The sequence below is a fragment of the Mastigoproctus giganteus genome, chromosome 7 (genome assembly GCF_048544385.1).
Source record: "Mastigoproctus giganteus isolate SK-2022 chromosome 7, ASM4854438v1, whole genome shotgun sequence".
NCBI lineage: Eukaryota > Metazoa > Arthropoda > Arachnida > Uropygi > Thelyphonidae > Mastigoproctus > Mastigoproctus giganteus.
In genome coordinates, this window is record NC_143581.1 from 150,920,404 (window position 1) to 150,940,099 (window position 19,696).

Genomic DNA, 19,696 nt, shown 5'->3' on the forward strand with positions numbered 1-19,696 from the left:
TCACTTGACATGCTATGTTAAATTCATCTAAAGGGGTTATCGTGGAATGGGACCTCCTAAACAGCTCTGAAGAAGAAATCGTACAAGAGCTACAAAACCAGAATGTCATACATGCCAAAAGAATCCTTATTGAAAAGGATGGAAACCTCATTCCAACCCGCACTATCATACTTACTTTCAGTACTCCAACTCTACCGGCGCCTCCGTAGCCAGGTGGGAAGGAGCAGCAGTGCGTAGCACACGCTTCTTGATTAGACCGGGGTTCGAGCCCGTCACCACCAAATACGGAGGATGCGGAAAGGTCAGAGAATGACCACCGCATATCCCCGAGCAATATGGCCTTAGTTGCTAATGCTCCTAAAAACCAAATAACCAACTCTACCATCATCAGTCAAAGCTGGGTACCTGAATTTCCAGGTAAAGCCATACATTCCCAAACAGTATGCAGAGGACAAGCTATTTGTGCCACTTGCTCAAAAGAACGTAACTGTAAAGAATGCTATACACAGTCTCCTCGCTGCCCAAACTGCAAAGGAGACCACCCTGCCTATTCCAGAGACTAATATATGGAAAAGAGAAAAGCAAGTTCAAAAATATAAAACTGGACATAAGATTACATATCAAGAAGCCAAAAACCAGATACCACTATTTCCAGCAGTGAGATCATATGCAGCAACAGCAGCAACTACAGTGCAGAAAACAAAGGTAATTGCAACACAGACTGACATCTCAGTCCCACCTAACATCTCAATAGTGGATTGGACACGTAATCTTCTTTTACAAACAAAACCAAAAGTTGACCAGGCAATTAATACACCCATTGTAATCTCACCAGATGCTGAAGATTCAACATCAGCAGTACAAATCCCACCAAACCTGTTGAAAAAACACAAAAAAATACTGACACTATGGAAATTGATGAAAAGGAGCAAGAAGACGGACCAGTTCTGGTTCGTCTTCTTGCTCCTTTTCCCAATGATGACATGGACAGTGGTGGCTGACCAAGCTTCCCTAGAAAAGAAAAAAATCAAAACTGATAAATTAAAACAAGCAGCTCATCGTAAGTCATCTGAATCAGTTACTAAGCTCAAATAATGCATACACTTCTACAGTGGAATTGTCATGGCATTCGAAGTAATCTAAACGATATCAAAGATCTTATTTCCGTATATGCCCCTGCAAGTATCTGTTTACAAGAAACAAACCTAACTCTGTACATAAGTATTTCAATCAAGCACTACAATGTATATAGGCAAGATCGAAAAACCTCTACAGCTCATAGAGGAGTCGCCATTCTTGTCGACTCTAATATTCCATCCAAGCACATTCAGCTGCAAACACCCCTTGAAGCAGTTGCAGTTCACATCGTGACTTGAATTACCTTGACAATAGTTTCACTCTACCTTCCACCTAATCATGCGTATATACTGCAAGAATTTGAGGACTTAATTGAACAATTACCATCTCCTTTCTGTTTGATGGGGGATCTTAATGGGCCCCTGCAAGTGATCCCCAGATGATCATATGAAGTGATCCCCAGATGATCATATCATCTGGGGATCACTTCATACAGACAAAAAAGAGGACAGATGATTGAAAAACTTATAGATAATAGGAACTTAACACTCTTAAACACAGGTACTCACACCCATGTCCATTTACCAACAGGGACTACCTCTGCAATTGATTTCACCATCTGTTCCCCAGCTCTCTTTCCTCTCCTTGACTGGTCTGTCTCTGATTATCCTTATAGCAGTGATCATTACCCAGCTGTTTGTCACCTACTAGCAAATGATGTACCGCAACCTATAAGAGGTATAAAATGGAAATTTTGCAAAGCAAACTGGGAAAAATACCAATGTGCTGCTTCTTTAGATGAGAAAATCATAAAACATTCTGATATCAATAATGCTGTTTCTCATATCACAAATCAAATAACTTCTGCAGCAAACATTGCAATACCAAAGACAGCTAACCAGTTCCATAAACATTACAAGCAGTGGTGGAATGAAGAATGCTTGGAAGCAAAGAAAGAAAAAAATAAGGCTTGGAATCAATTCAGAAAGTACCCCACCACCACTAATCTCATAAAATATAAGAAAGCCAGAGCAAAAGCACGTTATATACGCCGGAAATCTCAGAAAGAGTCCTGGATATCTTTTGCAAACAAAATTAATAGAAATATGGACAGCAGAGTAATCTGGAATAAAATTAGACAAATTTCAGGCAAATATTCAACCGTCCCTACACCGATCATAAGCTGGAAAGGTCATGACATAACTGAAGCAGAAAAAATTGCAAATCTGCTAAGAGAAACTTTTGAGGAATTGTCAGCAACAACATCATACAGACCAATCTTTCAAACATATAAAGCTCAAATCGAAAAATACAAAATTAATTTTCATGCAGCTCATGAGATTTCATACAACCAATCCTTTACTATAAATGAATTGCATAAAGCCCTAGCCAAATCTAAGCAAAGTGCAGGCAGATCCGGATGGAATCCACTATCAAATGATTAAACACCTCACTAAAAATTCTTTATGCATGCTCTTATTGCTATATAATAGGATATAGCTGGAAAGGTCATGACATAACTGAAGCAGAAAAAATTGCAAATCTGCTAAGAGAAACTTTTGAGGAATTGTCAGCAACAACATCATACAGGCCAATCTTTCAAACATATAAAGCTCAAATCGAAAAATACAAAATTAATTTTCATGCAGCTCATGAGATTTCATACAACCAATCCTTTACTATAAATGAATTGCATAAAGCCCTAGCCAAATCTAAGTAAAGTGCAGACAGATCCGGATGGAATCCACTATCAAATGATTAAACACCTCACTAAAAATTCTTTATGCATGCTCTTATTGCTATATAATAGGATATATCTTGGGGATGCATATCCCCAGACTCTTGGCTACATTTGTTTGTACTGGCCTTTCCAAAACCTGGGAAGGACCATTAAAACCCATATAATTATCGCCCCATTGCCCTCACTAGCTGTCTAGGTAAAACTTTAGAAGAAATGGTGAATGATCGGTTAACATGGTTTCTTGACTTCCATAACCTCCTTAGTCCTAGCCAATACGGTTTTTGGAAAAATAGATCAACAATAGACATAATGACAAAAGCTGAATCAAATATTTGCAATGCTTTTCTTCGAAACGAACATCTTGTAATGATATGCCTTGATATTGAAAAGGCATTCAATACCATCTGGAGATATGGTATCCTTCATGAATTGCACAAATTAGGACTTTGAGGCCATCTACTGAAGTTCCTTCATGACTAAAAGAACTTTTCAAATCCGCTACCATCATATTCTGTCTTGAATATACAATCAAGAACAGGGGATTCCCCAAGGCTTAGTCCTCAGTGCAACCCATTTCGCTATCAAAATCAACCCTATAACAGAAGTTATTCCAGCAACAGTAGAAACCTACCAATATGCCGACAACCTCACAATATCACGTCACTCACAGACTATGTGGACAATTGATAGGCAGCTTCAATGTGCTATTAACAAAATAGAGTCCTGGTCCATCTATAATGGATATCGAATCTCAGTTCAAAAGACAGTGCAATACACTTCTGCAGAAAACAAAAGATGCATCCTGACCCAGAACTAAGAATAAGCAGTCAACAAATCCCACTCAAACAAAGTATCCAACTACTAGGACTAATCATGGATCACAAATTAAATTTCCTAGAACACACAAAATATCTATGTACAATGTGCTTAAAGTAATTAAACATTCTATGAGCTATATTGGGGAGCTGATCGTTATTCACTTTTGCACATTTATCGTGCAATGATAAGATCTAAATTAGATTATGGTTCTCCCATTTACTCCTCAGCTAGGAAAAGTGTGTTGAATTGGTTAGATCCAACTCATCACAGTGCATTACGTGTTGTTTCAGGAGCCTTTCGTACCTCACCTGTGTATAGTCTTAGTCTATACACAGAGATCCATGAACTCCCACTCAGTCTTTGTAGACAAGTTCTTCTTCTGAACTATGCTGCGAAAGTTCAAAGCCTTCCTGGACATCCCACATGGCAATATCTGTATAAACCGAAATGGGAAACCTTATGTGCGAACAAACCTAACACATGCAAACCTGCAGGCATCTGACTAAAAGAAATACTCTCACAATTGAATTTAAGTTTGGATAAAATATACCAAGGTACCCCCACATCCCTTCCACCGTGGGAAATCAGTTCAGTTGACTGTGACATGTCCCTCATAAAATGGAAACAGAACAATATTCCAAATCAACATATAAAACAGCTACATTCCATTTATGTAATGCAATTCTCTGACTATTCTCACCTGTACACTGATGGATCCAAGACTGATGCACACGTTGGTGCTGCAGTCGTATTGCCAAACAGCATAATTTCACAATCTCTTCCAATAGAGTGCAGTATCTTTAGTCCTGAATTGTTTGCAATAAGTCTCGTCCCAGATCACATTGCCAAAACCTCTCTCGTAAAAAGTATAATTTTCAGACTCATTACGTGCAATATATGCTTTAGACAGAAGATCATCCAACTCATCCGTATGTAAGAAAAATTCCTTCTTAGCACACCTTAGGAAATAAAAAACAAAGAGTCAGATTCACTTGGATTCCTGGACATTCTAGAATACTCGGCAATGAACGTGCAAAACATTCGTCAAACGAAAACTCTCACGTGCATAAAATTCCACTCAATGACTTTAAAAACGTCAATCGAAAAGCCTCTAGAAATATATGGATGCAGACCTGAAAATCTCAAACAAACAAATTATAACAAATCAAACAGCAGCAGAAATCCTGGAAATCAAGTTTTCAGTCAAACAGATACGAATAGGTTATCCTCGCCCGGCTTTGCATCGGCCACACACATTTAACACACTCTTACCTTTTAACGAAAGACGATCCTCCACAATGCCCTCAGTGTCTGACCACACTAACAGTGAAGCACATCATCATTGAATGACCACGATACCAAATTGCCCACCAATCAGCTTTCAAATCACATTCAAATGAGCCATTAAGCCTTGAGCTCATTATGGGAGAAAAATCAAATGCCAGTGAACTCTTTTCATACCTCAGTTTAATAAACTTAACCAATATGTCATATCTAATATGTCAAATCAGTAACAGTATAACAGGAAATAACAAAACTTGAACAGGTACAATATAGCTGAAGCTGCTCTTGTGCCATTAAACCCCAAACAACAACAATGGAGAAATGCTTCACGCTCAAGATGATAATGCTCAAAAAGACATAGCTAAATGTATTAATATTGGTTTGGGGAACCTGAAATTGAGGCAAAGTATCCATGTCCTGCACAATTACCAGACTTAAATGTTATTGAACTGCTTTGGTCATATTTGGAGAGGAAAGTGAGAAGCAGATTTCTCTACCTTCATCACTCAAGGAGCTTGAAACATACATTCCTCCATGAAGAATGGCCCAACATTCCTTTTATGACAGTTCCAGGTACATATAGGATTTAGGGCTAAAAGCCTCAGTTTGCAATACGAGTTTACTGTTGTATAAGTTAGTGCAATAGCATAACTTTTATACACAGTAAACCAACCAAAATTATGGAGTGGCATCATTACATAATATTTCATATTATGAATTCTTTCACAAGTTCTGTCTCATTATACCTTGAAGCCATTTCAGGACTATTTGGTTCCTCATCAGTGATTGGGTAGGTATCCCGGTATAACAACTGGCAATCCATTTGTGAATTAATTTCACAATATGAGAGATGCCAAGTGGGGTGTAGTTTAACATGTATAGGATTTAGGGTTAAAAAGCCTCAGACTGTGAGAAGAGTTTACTGTCATTAGTATTAGTTGAGGCATATAATGCAAGAAAGCACACTTATGCAGCATCAGCCAAAAAAAGGCCTTCCCATTTCACCCATCCGGTCACTCCAAATGTTTGTCTAGTTCAGCCTTAAATTTATTTAAGCTATCAACTTCCACAACAACAGATGGAAGTCTGTTCCAACAATCAGCTGGCTAAAGGCAAACTTCTGCACATCTATTCTACAGCTGTCTTTCCTCAATTTGAATCTATGCCTCCTCAGGTTCTTAATCTGAGCAAGCAGAAGAATCCCATCAGCATTGCGCCTGCTCAAACCATTCAAGGCCTTATACACTTCAATCAGATCAACTCGCAGGTGCCTAGCCTCCAAATGCTGCAATTTGCAGAACTTAAGCCTTTCTTCATAAGAGCACCTCTTTTTTCCTCTCACCAGTCTTGTTGCCCTTCTCTGTACTCTTTCTAGCAACTCTACATCTTTTATAAAATGAGGCCTCCAGACCTGTATGCAGTACTCAAGGTGTGGCCTGACCATTGCCTTATACAAAGGGATAATCACCTCCATATCCCTATATATCGCCGACCGGGCTAGCCGAGTGGGTAAAGTACCTGCCCGGCAACCCAAAGGTCGCGGGTTCGATTCCCGCCTCGGGCTTAGATCAAAGTACTGCAAAAACCTTGGGAGGTGCAATATGGCCACAGAAGCCGATGCGCCAACAACTACCAAATCAAAAAAAAAAAAAAAAATCCCTATATATCATTGACAAGACTCCATAACCTGCTCTGGCAGCCCATCTGCACTGTCAGAGAACTTCATATCTGATTGCACAATTACCCCCAGGTATTTTTCGTTCTCCATGTCCCTGAGTGTAGTACCACACAGTTGGTTTGTTTCTCTTGGGTTACTGCTACCCATATGCAGTACTTTGCATTTGTCAATGTTAAACTTCAGTTGCCACTTCTTAGCCCATCTGGCTAACTTTTCTAGATCCTGTTGCAGTAGCATACTGTCTTTACTGTCATTAACAACCTTTCTATGTACACAGTAAACAAACCACCAAAGTTGTGCATAACATCCCATGTTGTGAATTCATTCACAGCAAGTTGCCTAGGAATAGCCCTGAAATGGCTATCAGGTTGGTAGTACCCACCAAGAATAAGTAACAGTAATGTTCTTTACTGGGAAAGCATTATTTGTTCAAGATATAATGAGATAAGTAAACTCACTGTGTAGGAATTCACAATATGTGATTTTATGTAATGATGCCATTGGAAAACTTCTGTTAGTTTGCTGTGTATAGAAATTATGCTATTGCACTAACTTATATGACAGTTCAAGGTTTATTTGAATCTATTCCACATAGAATACAGTACAAGCTGTTTAAAAGCAAAGGGTGGCCCAGCACCATATTACTACATGTTTGTAACACTTATTACAGTTGTTTGCATTATTTTGTCCACCCCTATATGTATAAGTATTTACACACAAACTTTATTAGTATAAACCTAATATAAATCAAATAAAAATAAATAAAATTAATTATTTGTATAATTAAATTTCTGTATTTTTAGAATCATATTATAATAGCAGTGATTTCTACAATACTCAAATTACAATTTACTGCCATGATTACAAACTTGTGTAAATTAAAATAAAATAGGGGATGATTATTGCATTAAGGAAGGAATTTTGGTAATCTAAAGTACATGGAAGCAGTTAACAAGTAATGAAAGATAGAGTTTTTAGAATATGGAATTCCATGGATTAAAATCCTTCAAGGATGATCTAAGCAATGCAGTTGCAGTAAATGTTTGTTAGGATCACATTTGAAAAAACAGTTCAACCTAAGAAAATGTGTATTGAAATCTTGAGCCTATCTCATTTATTCCGTTGATGCTTATTTGGTCAGTCCTGTGTAAAGCCAAATAGCTTGCTTATCACGAATCACTTGAATAAGCAGCCTGGCAAAAGAAGAGAGTGAAGATCAAAACTGAGAACAACTAACATCTGCTATATACACTGAAAAGTTATTAGTGAGAAAAAGATCAAGAGAGTTAAGTGGTTAAAATTATCTGGTTTTCTAATATGTTAGTGAATAATTCTTGTTTAGTTAGTGAACAAACATCAGTTATGTCAGCACTGTTGGAAAAAAGGAAACTAGTTGGAATTAAGATTAACATCATTAAGAAAAAAACATCAAAGGCAGATATTGTTGGGATATCAGCAACGTGGTATTACACAGATATAAGGAATGCAGAACTGGAATTTGGGGAGTACAATGTGTACAGGAAGGATAGACAGGATAGTAAGGGAGGAGGGGTTATGCTATTAGTTAAGAAACACATAAAATCAGAGGAAGTACAACCAGTAGACATGGGTAGACAGTGCAATGTCGAGTCAGTTTGGTGTGACATAAGCACCGGGAAAGCAAAGTTGAGAGTCGTAGTAGTGTTGTTATATGCCTAATCACTCTGATGAGTATAATCAACAATTGTACAGAGAAATAGTGGGCCAGTAAATCAGGGTGTCTTATAATGGGGGATTTTAATTTCCCAGATATTGACTGGAATTTGTGGAGTGGTCACTCACACACTAGCAAGGCTTTTGTGGATTTATTAGATGATTGTTTTCTACATCAGCATGTTCGTAGTCAACTAGATAGAGTAATACATTAAGAATCTGCAAGTAAAGGAACAACCAGGTGGCAGTGATCACAGTGTGCTGAAGTAGGATTTACTCAACGAGGTAACTACCATCATGAGTAAAAGAAAGGGTTTTTGCTTTGCAACTACGATGGTCTGAGACGGTATTTAAATTCTATACGGTAGGATCAACTGATGATGTTACCAACAGCAAATTCAAAATGGGAAGCATTCAAAGAATTAATTTTGGAAGCTACTAGGCTTTTCATACCAACTAACCTCTTAAGAAATATTGTTCAAGGTTTAGGCCTAAATGAATGTCAGATGAACTAATGAGACATATGATAGAGAAGAAAAATGCATGGGATACATATAAATTAACAGATGACACGGAAGCCTATGATAGATATAAGCCGGTCTGTAACCAAGTCACAAAGGAGGTTAGGCAGGCAAAGGCAGATTACGAGAAATCTTTGACAAAAGGAAAACAGCAAAGAGTTCTATACTAATATAAACTATAGGAGGGAGGGGATGAATCAGATTGGTCCACTTGATATCGATTGTTCAACTGTTGAAGATCCTTCTCAGATACCTAACAAACTAAATGAGTATTTTGCATCCCCATTCACCCATGAGGAGTTATTCAGGGAGGGGAATACCAGAGGTGAATTAAACTCTGTCAGTGAGCTAGATGATTTTGTAATAACTGAGAGCAGCAAAGTGGTGGAGAAATATTGAAGATAAACATACAAAAGGCACCTGGGGTGGATGGCATCTATTCAGTTATATTAAAGGAGGCTGCAAAGGAAGTAAGCAAACCCTTAGCCATAATTATGAGAGCTTCCTTGGACTCAGGAGAGGTACCCATGGACCGGAGATGTGCAAATGTGATCCCAATTCACAAAGGCGGATCAAAGGGTGACACAAGTAATTACAGACCTATTAGTTTAACTTCTGTTCCAGGGAAATTAATGGAGGCACTGGTTAAAGAAGCACTGCAGGATCATCTAGAAAGACTTCAGTTATAGCTCGGATACAGCTTAGATTTGTTAAGGGGATGTCTTGTCTAACCAATTTGATTGGATACTATGATGAGATCACAAAGTAACTGGATGCAAAGAATAATTTTGATATCATATATTTGGATCATAGAAAGGCTTTTGATACTGTTGCACATGAAAGACTGCTGTACAAATTGGAGCAGTGTGGCATTGGAGGCAAATTGTTGCTGTGGTATAAAGGGATGGTTGAGTGGGAGAAGACAGAGAGTGGCAATGAATGGGTGCTGCTCTTCGTGGACTAATGTTATTAGTGGAGTCCCCAGGGTTCAGTATTGGGTCCATTGTTGTTTTCTGTATTTATTAATTATATTAATGATGGTATATCAGGCTTAATGTTCAAGTTTACAGACAATACAAAGTTCGGCAGGGTTGTTAATGACAGTATGCTGCTGCAACAGGATATAGAAATGTTAAGCAGATGGGCTGAGAGGTGGCAGCTGAAGTTCAACATTGACAAATGTAAAGTACTGCATATTTAAAGCAGTAACCCCAGAGTAACATATCAACTGTGTGATACTACACTGACAGTGGTAGAGAATGAAAAGAGACCTAGGGGTAATTGTGAAGGCAGATATGAAATTTTCTGAATAGTGCAGATGGTCTGCAAGAGTAGCACGTGATGTCTTGTCAATGATATACAGGAATTTTTCTCGCAGGGATAAGGATGTGATTATCCACTTTTTCATGCTGAGGGAAATGGACCATAATCTGCCACGCTGGTCCAGTGCGGGTTGGCAGATCGAACGTATTTAGCAATCAGGGGCTTGAACCCCGGTCTACTCAAAGAGCGTGTGCCACTGCACTCCCGCTCCCGACCACTCGGCTACGGAGGCCTCTTTTATAAGGCAATGGTCAGGCCACACCTTGAGTACTGTATACAGGTCTGGAGGCCTCATTTTAAAAAAGATGTAGAGCTGCTGGAACAAGTACAGAGAAGAGCAACAAGATTAGTGAATGGAACAATGGGTTGTTCTTACGAAAAAAGGCATAAGTTTTGCAAATTACAGTCTCTGGAGACTAGGCACCTGCGAGGTGATCTGATTGAAGTGTATAAAGCCTTCAATTGTTTGAGCATGCTCAATGCTGATGGGATTCTTCCTCTTGCTCGGAATAATTGTCTGAGAGGGCATAAATTCAAATTGAGGAAAGACAGTTGTAGGATAGATGTGCAGAAGTTTGCCTTTATCCAGGAGGTGGTTGATTGTTGGAACAAACTTCCATCTGACATAATGGAGGTCAACAACTTAGATAAGTGCAAGGCTGAACTAGACAAAGGTTTTGGAGCGATTGGATGGGTGAAATGGGAAGGATTTTTTTTTTTTTTTGTCTGATGCTATATAAGCTTGCTTTCTTGCATCTTGTGCCTTTGCTAATGATATTCTTACGATCTCTGACAGTTGCAGTACTGTTATACAACAATCTTCTCTCATGATTACAGAAGCAGTATTTATGGTTTCTTTGGTGATAGCAATGGTTGTGCTCAGGACCACCAATGTTTGTGATTGAATTATGATCATCTTTAAACATTCTAAATCACCTGCGAACTGTGCCATATGAAAGCATAGAGTCGCCGTAAACCTCTTAACATTTCATATGCTTCAGCTGACATTTTCTTGAAATGGAAACAAAATCTAAGAGCAGAATACTGTTCCTCACATATGTGTTATGGGGATTTAACACAGCATAAGCTGCTGTGTGTTTCTCGCATGTCACATCCATTGTTATGTAGGCAAAACTGAACAGGCATAAACTTGACTGAGTTCTAAGTTTACACATGAGTCAATTGCACTGTTGCTATGTGATGCTGGGTTGGTATTAAATTTTGCAGCTGAGATAGAAATAGCAAGCAGTACAGTTTGTTGATGAAAAATTATAACATTCTTTATTGAACAGCCTTCATATATTAATAGCAACTGAATAAATTAACATAGCAATAAAATGAATATATACATATTCAAATAAAATGGCATATCTACAAATGTCAACCTCAATATAATTTGCTAATCATATGCACAATATCCAATTTCTTATATGCATCAGAACACTGAACTTTAGAAAACCCACATATTCTGTGTTTTGGCATTCTGAAGAACACATAAGATAAACAGAATATAATCAATTTTATGATGAAAAAGTTTATGGACATATTGATTTTTAAGTGCAGCAAAATCTCAACTCTGTCACTTTGTTATAAAAAAAAAAAAAAAAAAAAAACTGTAATCCAAAAATGTATCTATTGTCTAGCTTTTGGATACCCTTGGATTGTCTCTGGGGTGGATATCTTATTTACATTAGATTTAGAAATGAATTGCTGATATTTGATTCATATGGTAACATTCCTAAAGCCATAAGTACATATGAAGTGTATAAGACACAGTAAGCAGTGTCATTGTGGTACTGTTTGTGCAGTTTAAGCAGGACCCTTGGTTGGTCAGCATCACATGATGTTATTACAGATGTAATGGAAAGCCGTGATTAATACCTTTAATAATTAATGATTTGTTTTGTTTACTTTATTAATTTCAAATTTAAAATTAAAAAAAAAACAAGTAAAGAAATAATAACTGACATTATCTTGCTGAACTAATTCAGTATTTTCAAAAAAAAGAAATCTGTCAGTACTATTTTTTACTTTAGAATATTGTAATGTGAGTTTTTTAAAATATAATCCACTGTTAGGAAAGTAACTCCCATAAATGTACTATGCAAATAATTGTAATATAATTATAAGTTTGTTAATGAGAGGTATTAATTATAAACATTTGATTAAAATAATGGTACTTTTTTTTTTTTTTTTTTTTTTATGGGGAGTGGATACACTATACTTGCAGGAAACTTATTGCAAACACTGGAAAGACATATATTTCCACAAATGATATAATTCGTATATATGAATCTATGTGCTGCTAACTTAGCTTCATATTGATTTCAAATACACTTTTCAGCATTAATTTTTACTAACAATTAATGAAATACCCTGAACATTGCATGCGAATGCATGTAAAAGCTTTATTTCTATATTATAGAGATTTTTAAGTGTTCCATGCCATCACCTACTGATCAGTCAGGAGATTGCATCATCTTTAGTTGACAGAAAATATCACCAAGCTGTTAAATAAATAAAATGTTTATATTCCAGAGGGTGGAGGAATTTTAAAAAGAGGTGGAGTTTGCAAAAGCTTTGTTGTGAGTTTTTGGCGGAGCGTTTGCATATATTCAGAACTTAAGAAGCAGTCTGCTATGGTAATTTATGAAGTTCCTCCATGATTATCACCTCCACTGTATTCTGTACATTGAAGGAAAGTTGTCTATGTAGGTCCCATACAAAATCATTGTTCTAGCTGCAGATTTAACAGGTTTTCAGTTCCACTGTAAAGGTTAATGCGAGGTATTAAATATAAATTTAAGCTATCATCAGTGTAGTACCTAACTGCATTCTTTAAAGCTCTAGCATGGATGAGTGTTCTTGATTATCTAGCTTTATAGACAGTAATGTTGTCCAGTCTTCTGTGAAACTTTAATTCCCTTAATCTTCCTTTCATCACAGATCTCAATCCCCTCCTTTTGTTTTCGTGTCCTGCAATGTACTGCTGCACTGTTGTGTATACCTCGGAATATAACAAAGCTTTCTTAAAAATTTCTTTACTGTGTTTTAACCCTGTAGACGTAAGGATGAGATGTCCCTTAATGAGCACTTGTATGTGGTGAGATCTCCCATTGATGCTGCTGGTGCTTCGGATTAGCATCACTGGGATCCACAGCATAGGTTTCAGGCTACTACCATAGAAATCTGGCATGTTTTCCCATGCACCCCAAGCTGTGGAAACTTGGAAAGGGGGATCCTGGTGGGTGAAGGAACCAACCTTCGACATACCACTTTGGCTTCTGCTTCTACAGGATGGGTGGTCCTGGGATGGCTCGCCCAAGGTCAGTTGGCTAGTGGGTTTACCTGCAAAGGTCAACCATGCTATGTCCATACCCTCAGGTCCGAGGGACAGGATGCAGGCTGATGATGGTGCAGATGTGGTGTCTGGGTAGCTCTGGCACCTCACTCCCAAGCAGATTTATTGCTTGGGAGCCCAGTCACTGAAACAAAATTAAAAAAACTTTATGAATTCTGATAATCTCAACTTTTCTTCTGGACCTCAACATGATCCCTAAGAGATAACAATGACACTAACAATAATGCTACTGCATCAGTAAAATGATCCAGAACAGAGGTATCAGGACCTACACCACACTTTCTTGATAATCCATTCCACTAAAGAAAAGCATAGCAAAAATATCATCCTCCTTTATATAGAAAGGGTTACAAGGCTTAGCAGGCTCTCCTAAATTGGTAAAATGACTTTTTTCTAGTGACCTTTTAATCAAATCCAAAAGTAAGCATTCAGAACAGCTTCTTTGAGCTGCCTCTATTGGGGGAATACTGATTACAGAAGTTCACATAAAACACTAAATTCATCATAATCGAGTGGTGTGGGATCTTATGAAAGTGTCAGAGGAGAGGTTTGTTTGAACATAAGCCACAAGGAGTGACAGCTGTAAAGAGAACATTTGTGCATAGGGATGGGAATTTAGCATCCACTAGAAACCTCATTCTTGCTTTCAACTCACCAGTATCTCCATATTTGAGCCTCTCATAGTCTGCGAGCTCGGAGCCACTTATGACAGCAGTTACCTACCTCAACCTTCTCCCTCCCCCTCTTGACCTCCCTCTTCCCTTGTCACTCTTTGCACATACCCATAAACTGCCCTCCCTTCCTATGTGACCTTGCATACTTACATACTTGAAGATCAGCTTCATGCATATAAAAACCACCTTTTTTCCAGTGCTCTATTAGTTGACAAAGGCTACAACAGTAGCCGAAAGCTTCTGTGTTATTAAAGAAAAAGTTTCGGGTTTCATAATCATTCAAGAAATATTATTCCTTCAACCAAAAAACTGATAACGTTTATTATATAACAATAAAATGTTGTCTTCTATGTCAGCATTTCCCAAAGTGGGGTCCATAGACCAGTGCCAGGAGGTCCAAGAAACGACCTCCTGGCACATCATTTGACGATTTTCAAATGATTCATTCTATGTATAGCAAATTGATAATAAATAAAGTTATTATATATTTATATAAGAATAAAGTTAAGATGTTTTAAACTTAACTTTAAATTTTCTTTTCAATAACGCAGTTCATACATATATACACACACAGAAACATATATATAGGGGTCCACAACCCTTTTTTTTTTTTTTTTTTTTTTGAAGGGTCTGTAAACTTTTTTTTTTTAGATTTTTGAAGGGCTCTAGATCTGTAGATATCAGTAGTTTGGGAACCACTGTTCTGTGTTATGTTTTTTATTTGTGCTAAATATAATATATGTTATCTCTTATTATTATTATTATTATTATTAGCTATATGGCGCAAGGAAGCCTGAGGCTTATGCTGCACCAGCCAAAAAAAAAATTCCCAAGTTACCCTATGAGAGAGAGCAAAAGGGAATCACCAAGAAAGAGAAGAATAATGATATCCAGCTCAGGACCCTGGGTGTACCAAGCCCTGAGCTATACTCCCTCTCCTGTTTAATGTAATGTAAATGATATCACAGTCCCATCCCCCCCCCAGCTTACAACAAAATGAATAACAATATAAACAGACCAAAAAAAAACCCCACACAAACATAAAGCCACTTTTAAGAAGGTACAAAATCTAATCCCCAACCAGTGAGTTACTAGGTGTTAAATATTTTCCAGCAGGACCTGTCAGGAGACACAGTGTTACTGCAGGGCTAATATCAATTAATAAATATTAAAAATAGTAAGGGACTCAACACTGAAACCCACTCATAACATTAGTCCATGAAGAGCAGTGACCATTTATAACTACTGTCTCCTACCACTTAAGGATACTTAACCATCCCTTTATCCACAGTAGTAATGATATGACCCTTGATGCTATACTGCCCAATTTATAAAACATCGTTTGTGTGAAACAGTATCATAAGCTTTACTGAAATTTATTTAAGCAATATGAAAATTCTTTGAATCTAGTTCTATTAATAACTTCATAGTAACAAATTAGATTGGTCAAGTGTAATTACTTTTACAATGCTTTACACAGTAACGCTGTGCCCTATATGCCTCTTGAGTATCTGTGCCATATGTCAGTTACCATTTTGTTTTTCTGTGTGTACTCTCTTGCTTAATAATAAAGTTCTTTTCACTTGGTGCAAGCAAGCAATTACTATGCATCCAACTCCCGACCTTACAGGATTCTTCAGTCAAATTTCCTATTAATAACTTCATATTAATAACTTCATATTAATTCTAGTTCTATTAATAACTTCATAGTAACAAATTAGATTGGTCAAGTGTAATTACTTTTACAATGCTTTACACCGTAACGCTGTGCCCTATATGCCTCTTGAGTATCTGTGCCATATGTCAGTTACCATTTTGTTTTTCTGTGTGTACTCTCTTGCTTAATAATAAAGTTCTTTTCACTTGGTGCAAGCAAGCAATTACTATGCATCCAACTCCCGACCTTACAGGATTCTTCAGTCAAATTTCCTGTTTATACTCTGGGACAACCACATGGTCAGAGGAGTTCCCAAGATAGAGAGAATACAAGAAACAGCACCGCATTTAGCAGTCACGAGCTCTATTTTTCAATGGGTTATATCTTTTTATTGCAGTTCAGAACAGCATATGACCGTGGATGGTGAATTTATTCAGTTTGTGTACTAAAAATGAATTTCTTCCTTTGTGATAACATCAAAGCATACCAAGGAAATATTGAAATATTTTCCAGCAATACTTTTTGAACAGCCCATTAGCTGTAATTAGCTTTGTATTATTAGAAAATATTGCAGTTTTGTGAACAATACACATTTCAAGAAACAATCTGTCATTCAAAGCTGATGATTTTTCTTTTTTTGCACACAAATTTTCGAAGTTTATAATGCAGCTATCAATAGAAATATTTTCTTGAAATTTCATTAGAATGTCAAATATACATCCAGGAAACATCCTTGTCCAATATTGTTCTCTAAAAACAATTACAATAAAGCAAACTTTTTTTTTTTTTTTTTTTTTTTTATCAAATGTGCATTTGATCAGTTTTTCACCAGTTTTTCCCATTTCCATGTGGCTTCCAACAATGAATTTCCTTGATTTTGTATTAGTAGATACAATACACATTGAAGAAAGGAATACATTCCTTTTTCTTTTTCAAAAACAATTGTTGCAGATTCTTTAATTGTTTCTTATGGCAACAAACAGTTAAGTGCGGTTTTTTTTCTCTTTGCCTTCTCGATAAAGCTTTAGAAGAACTGTAATGCAAATGTCAGACGTTCTCACATCATAAATGTAACTCCCTTTTGCAAACACAGGACGAGTGCACTAAAAAAATAAAACGAATGGAGTATCACATTACTTGAGTGCTAGGCTACTTAGGGCAGAGGTAAAGAAAACTGAAAAAGGCTTAAAAGATGCACATATGATGGTATATTTTTGTCTTTTGCATGAAAATCAATAGAAACTTCTAAAATTTTAAGTGAGAAGATTCAAAAAAAACAGTTCTGGCTCCAGATATACCGAGATTCAGCTCTGTGGATAGAGTAAAAATTATAGAATTTATTAGTTGAAATTTGTTCTGAGTAGATATCTACCGCACGCACAGAATACAACCAACATTAAAGTATTCTTAGGTTCTTGTTTGGAGCTCTATAACTACTGATGTCGGATACTTTGGTTCATTGGTTTTCCTTCGGGTGCAAAGATACGTTTAAGTAATATTTTTACTAAATTAATTGTATAACAGAGTGTATTGATATTGGAGCATTTTACCGGAAATTATTGAGATAAACCTCTTATTCATTTTTGATTTATTTATAACGTAAAACATACTGACCTCGTTATTCTTATATTTTCTAAGTATATATTAAATTATTTAAAACAGTGCATATGTTATTCAGTCCAAACCATTTTTTCATTTGTTCAAGCATATATTCCTCCTGATTAGCTTTAAAAAGCAAAAGTTAAAATGGCAGATTTTGTATAGTCTTTCTAATAAAATATCTAATAGTCAAATAAAATATCTGAATATTTTAAAAATGAAATAAATCCTTACCCTTTTTAATTTCTATACATAGATAGGAAAATTGTAAATATGATTTGCCCAGTTAATGTATAAAATTATTTAATAATTGTAGAATTTAAATGAAACTCTTTCTCTTATAGTTATTGAAAAACATACATGAATTGGAAGAAAGTAATCTGAAGGAAAAAGACTGGCAGTTGAAAGGTGAAGTAAGTGCAGATACAAGACCAGAAAATTGTCTTTTAGAGGAAAATTTTCAGTTTGACCATGTTACTAGGCAACGTAAGTATCAAAAGTAAAATATTTTAGGCAATTATTGTGAATTCATATTTAATTATTTTATTTTTGTGTATCATTAAATTTAATTATACATGATTAGCCAGGTTTCCTTTTAACACATCCATTCAGTGGTGATCTTACATTGGGTTGCCAAATATTGCAGTTGTTTGCTTGGGTATGTCTAGTTTTAGTTCATATATGAGGCACAAAGATTATATATTTTAATTTTTTTATTACAAAATCAGGGTGCTCAGTCACTCTCTTGCATAGGATAATTCACTGGAGAGTTGCCAAATTTCTTTAAAGAGTTCATCTATCTGCTTGATGAGGAACAACAGAAGGTTGTTTTGAGACAGACAGACCTTCATCATTGCATTCTCCTCACATTTAACTGTCGAAAATTAATATTGCACATTAATAAGAATGAAAATTGTATGTATAATTACATACAATTTAATACCCATTGTATAGCTCGCAACTGTGCCCATTGAGTATAGCTACACACACTGAGTATATGCATTAGTAAAGGCATATGATGCAAGAAAACAAGCTTATACAGCATCAACCAAAAAAAAAAACTTCCCATTTCACCCATTCATTCATTCCAAAAGTGTCTAGTTTTCCTTGAATTTATTTAAGCTATCAACTTCCACAACTGATGGAAGTTTGTACCAGCAATCAACCATCTGCTGGCTAAAGGCAAATTTCTGCACATCTATTCTACAACTCTCTTTCCTCAGTTTGAATTTATGCCCCCCTCAGTTGTGTAATCTGAGCAACAGGAAAAATTCCATCAGCATTGAGCTTGCTCAAACCATTCAAGGCCTTATGCACCTCAGATCACCTCGCAGGTGCCTGTTCTCCAGATGCTGCAATTTTCAGAACTTAAGCCTTTCTTCATAAGAGCAGTCCTTTGTCCTCACTAATCTCATCACCCTGCTCTGTATTCATTCCAGCAGCTCTACATTCTTCGTAAAATGAGGTGTCCAGACCTGTATGCAGTACTCAAGGTGTCGCCTGACATTGCCTTATACAAAGGAATAATCAACTCCTTATCCTTGCTAGCAAAGTTCCTGTATATCATTGGCAAGACCCAGTGAGCTGCTCTCTCACCCTGTCTGCACTGCTCAGAAAACCTCATATCCAACCACACAATTATCCCCAGGTCATTTTCGTTCTCCACTACTCTTATTGTAGTACTGCATAGTTGGTACATTACTCTGGGGTTACTGCTACACATACGCACTACTTTGTATTTGTCAATGTTAAACTTCAGTTGCCAACTCTCAGCCTGACTTTACTAGATCTGTTGCAGTAGCATACTGCAACAGATCTAGAACTGTTATTACTGTCATTAACAACCCTGCCACCTTCGTATCGTCTGCAAACCTGGACATGGGCCCAACACCAAACCCTGGGGGACTCCACTAATAACATTAGTCCATGAAGAGTAGTGTCTATTGATTGCTACTCTGTCTTCTCCCACTCAACCATCTCTTTATCCAAAGCAGCAACTTGCCCTTAATGCCGTACTTCTCCAATTTGTTCAACAGTCCTCCAGGTGGAACAGTATCAAAATCTTTCTGAAATCCAAGTATATGATATCAAAATTATTTTTTGCTGTCAGTTACTTTGTGGCCATATCATAGTATAAATCAGGTTGATCAAACAAGACTTCTCCTCCTTAACATTGAGATAGGAAGGTTATAATTCCACTGTATCAGGCAGTTGTGAGACCACGTTTGAAATACTGTTCAAGTATTAAGACAACACCTAAAAAAAACATT

At 36.7% G+C, this 19,696-nt stretch overlaps 1 protein-coding gene across 1 annotated transcript in view; it reads left to right on the forward strand.

Annotated features, from left to right (window-relative positions):
• LOC150083259 (U3 small nucleolar ribonucleoprotein MPP10) overlaps positions 1-19,696 on the forward strand; it is a 184,136-nt gene that overhangs the window by 95,676 nt on the left and 68,764 nt on the right. Inside the window, exon 5 of the mRNA XM_090378453.1 lies at positions 17,771-17,912. Within this exon, the coding sequence (XP_090234579.1) occupies positions 17,771-17,912 (142 nt within the window). The remainder of the gene's footprint in view (positions 1-17,770; positions 17,913-19,696) is intronic.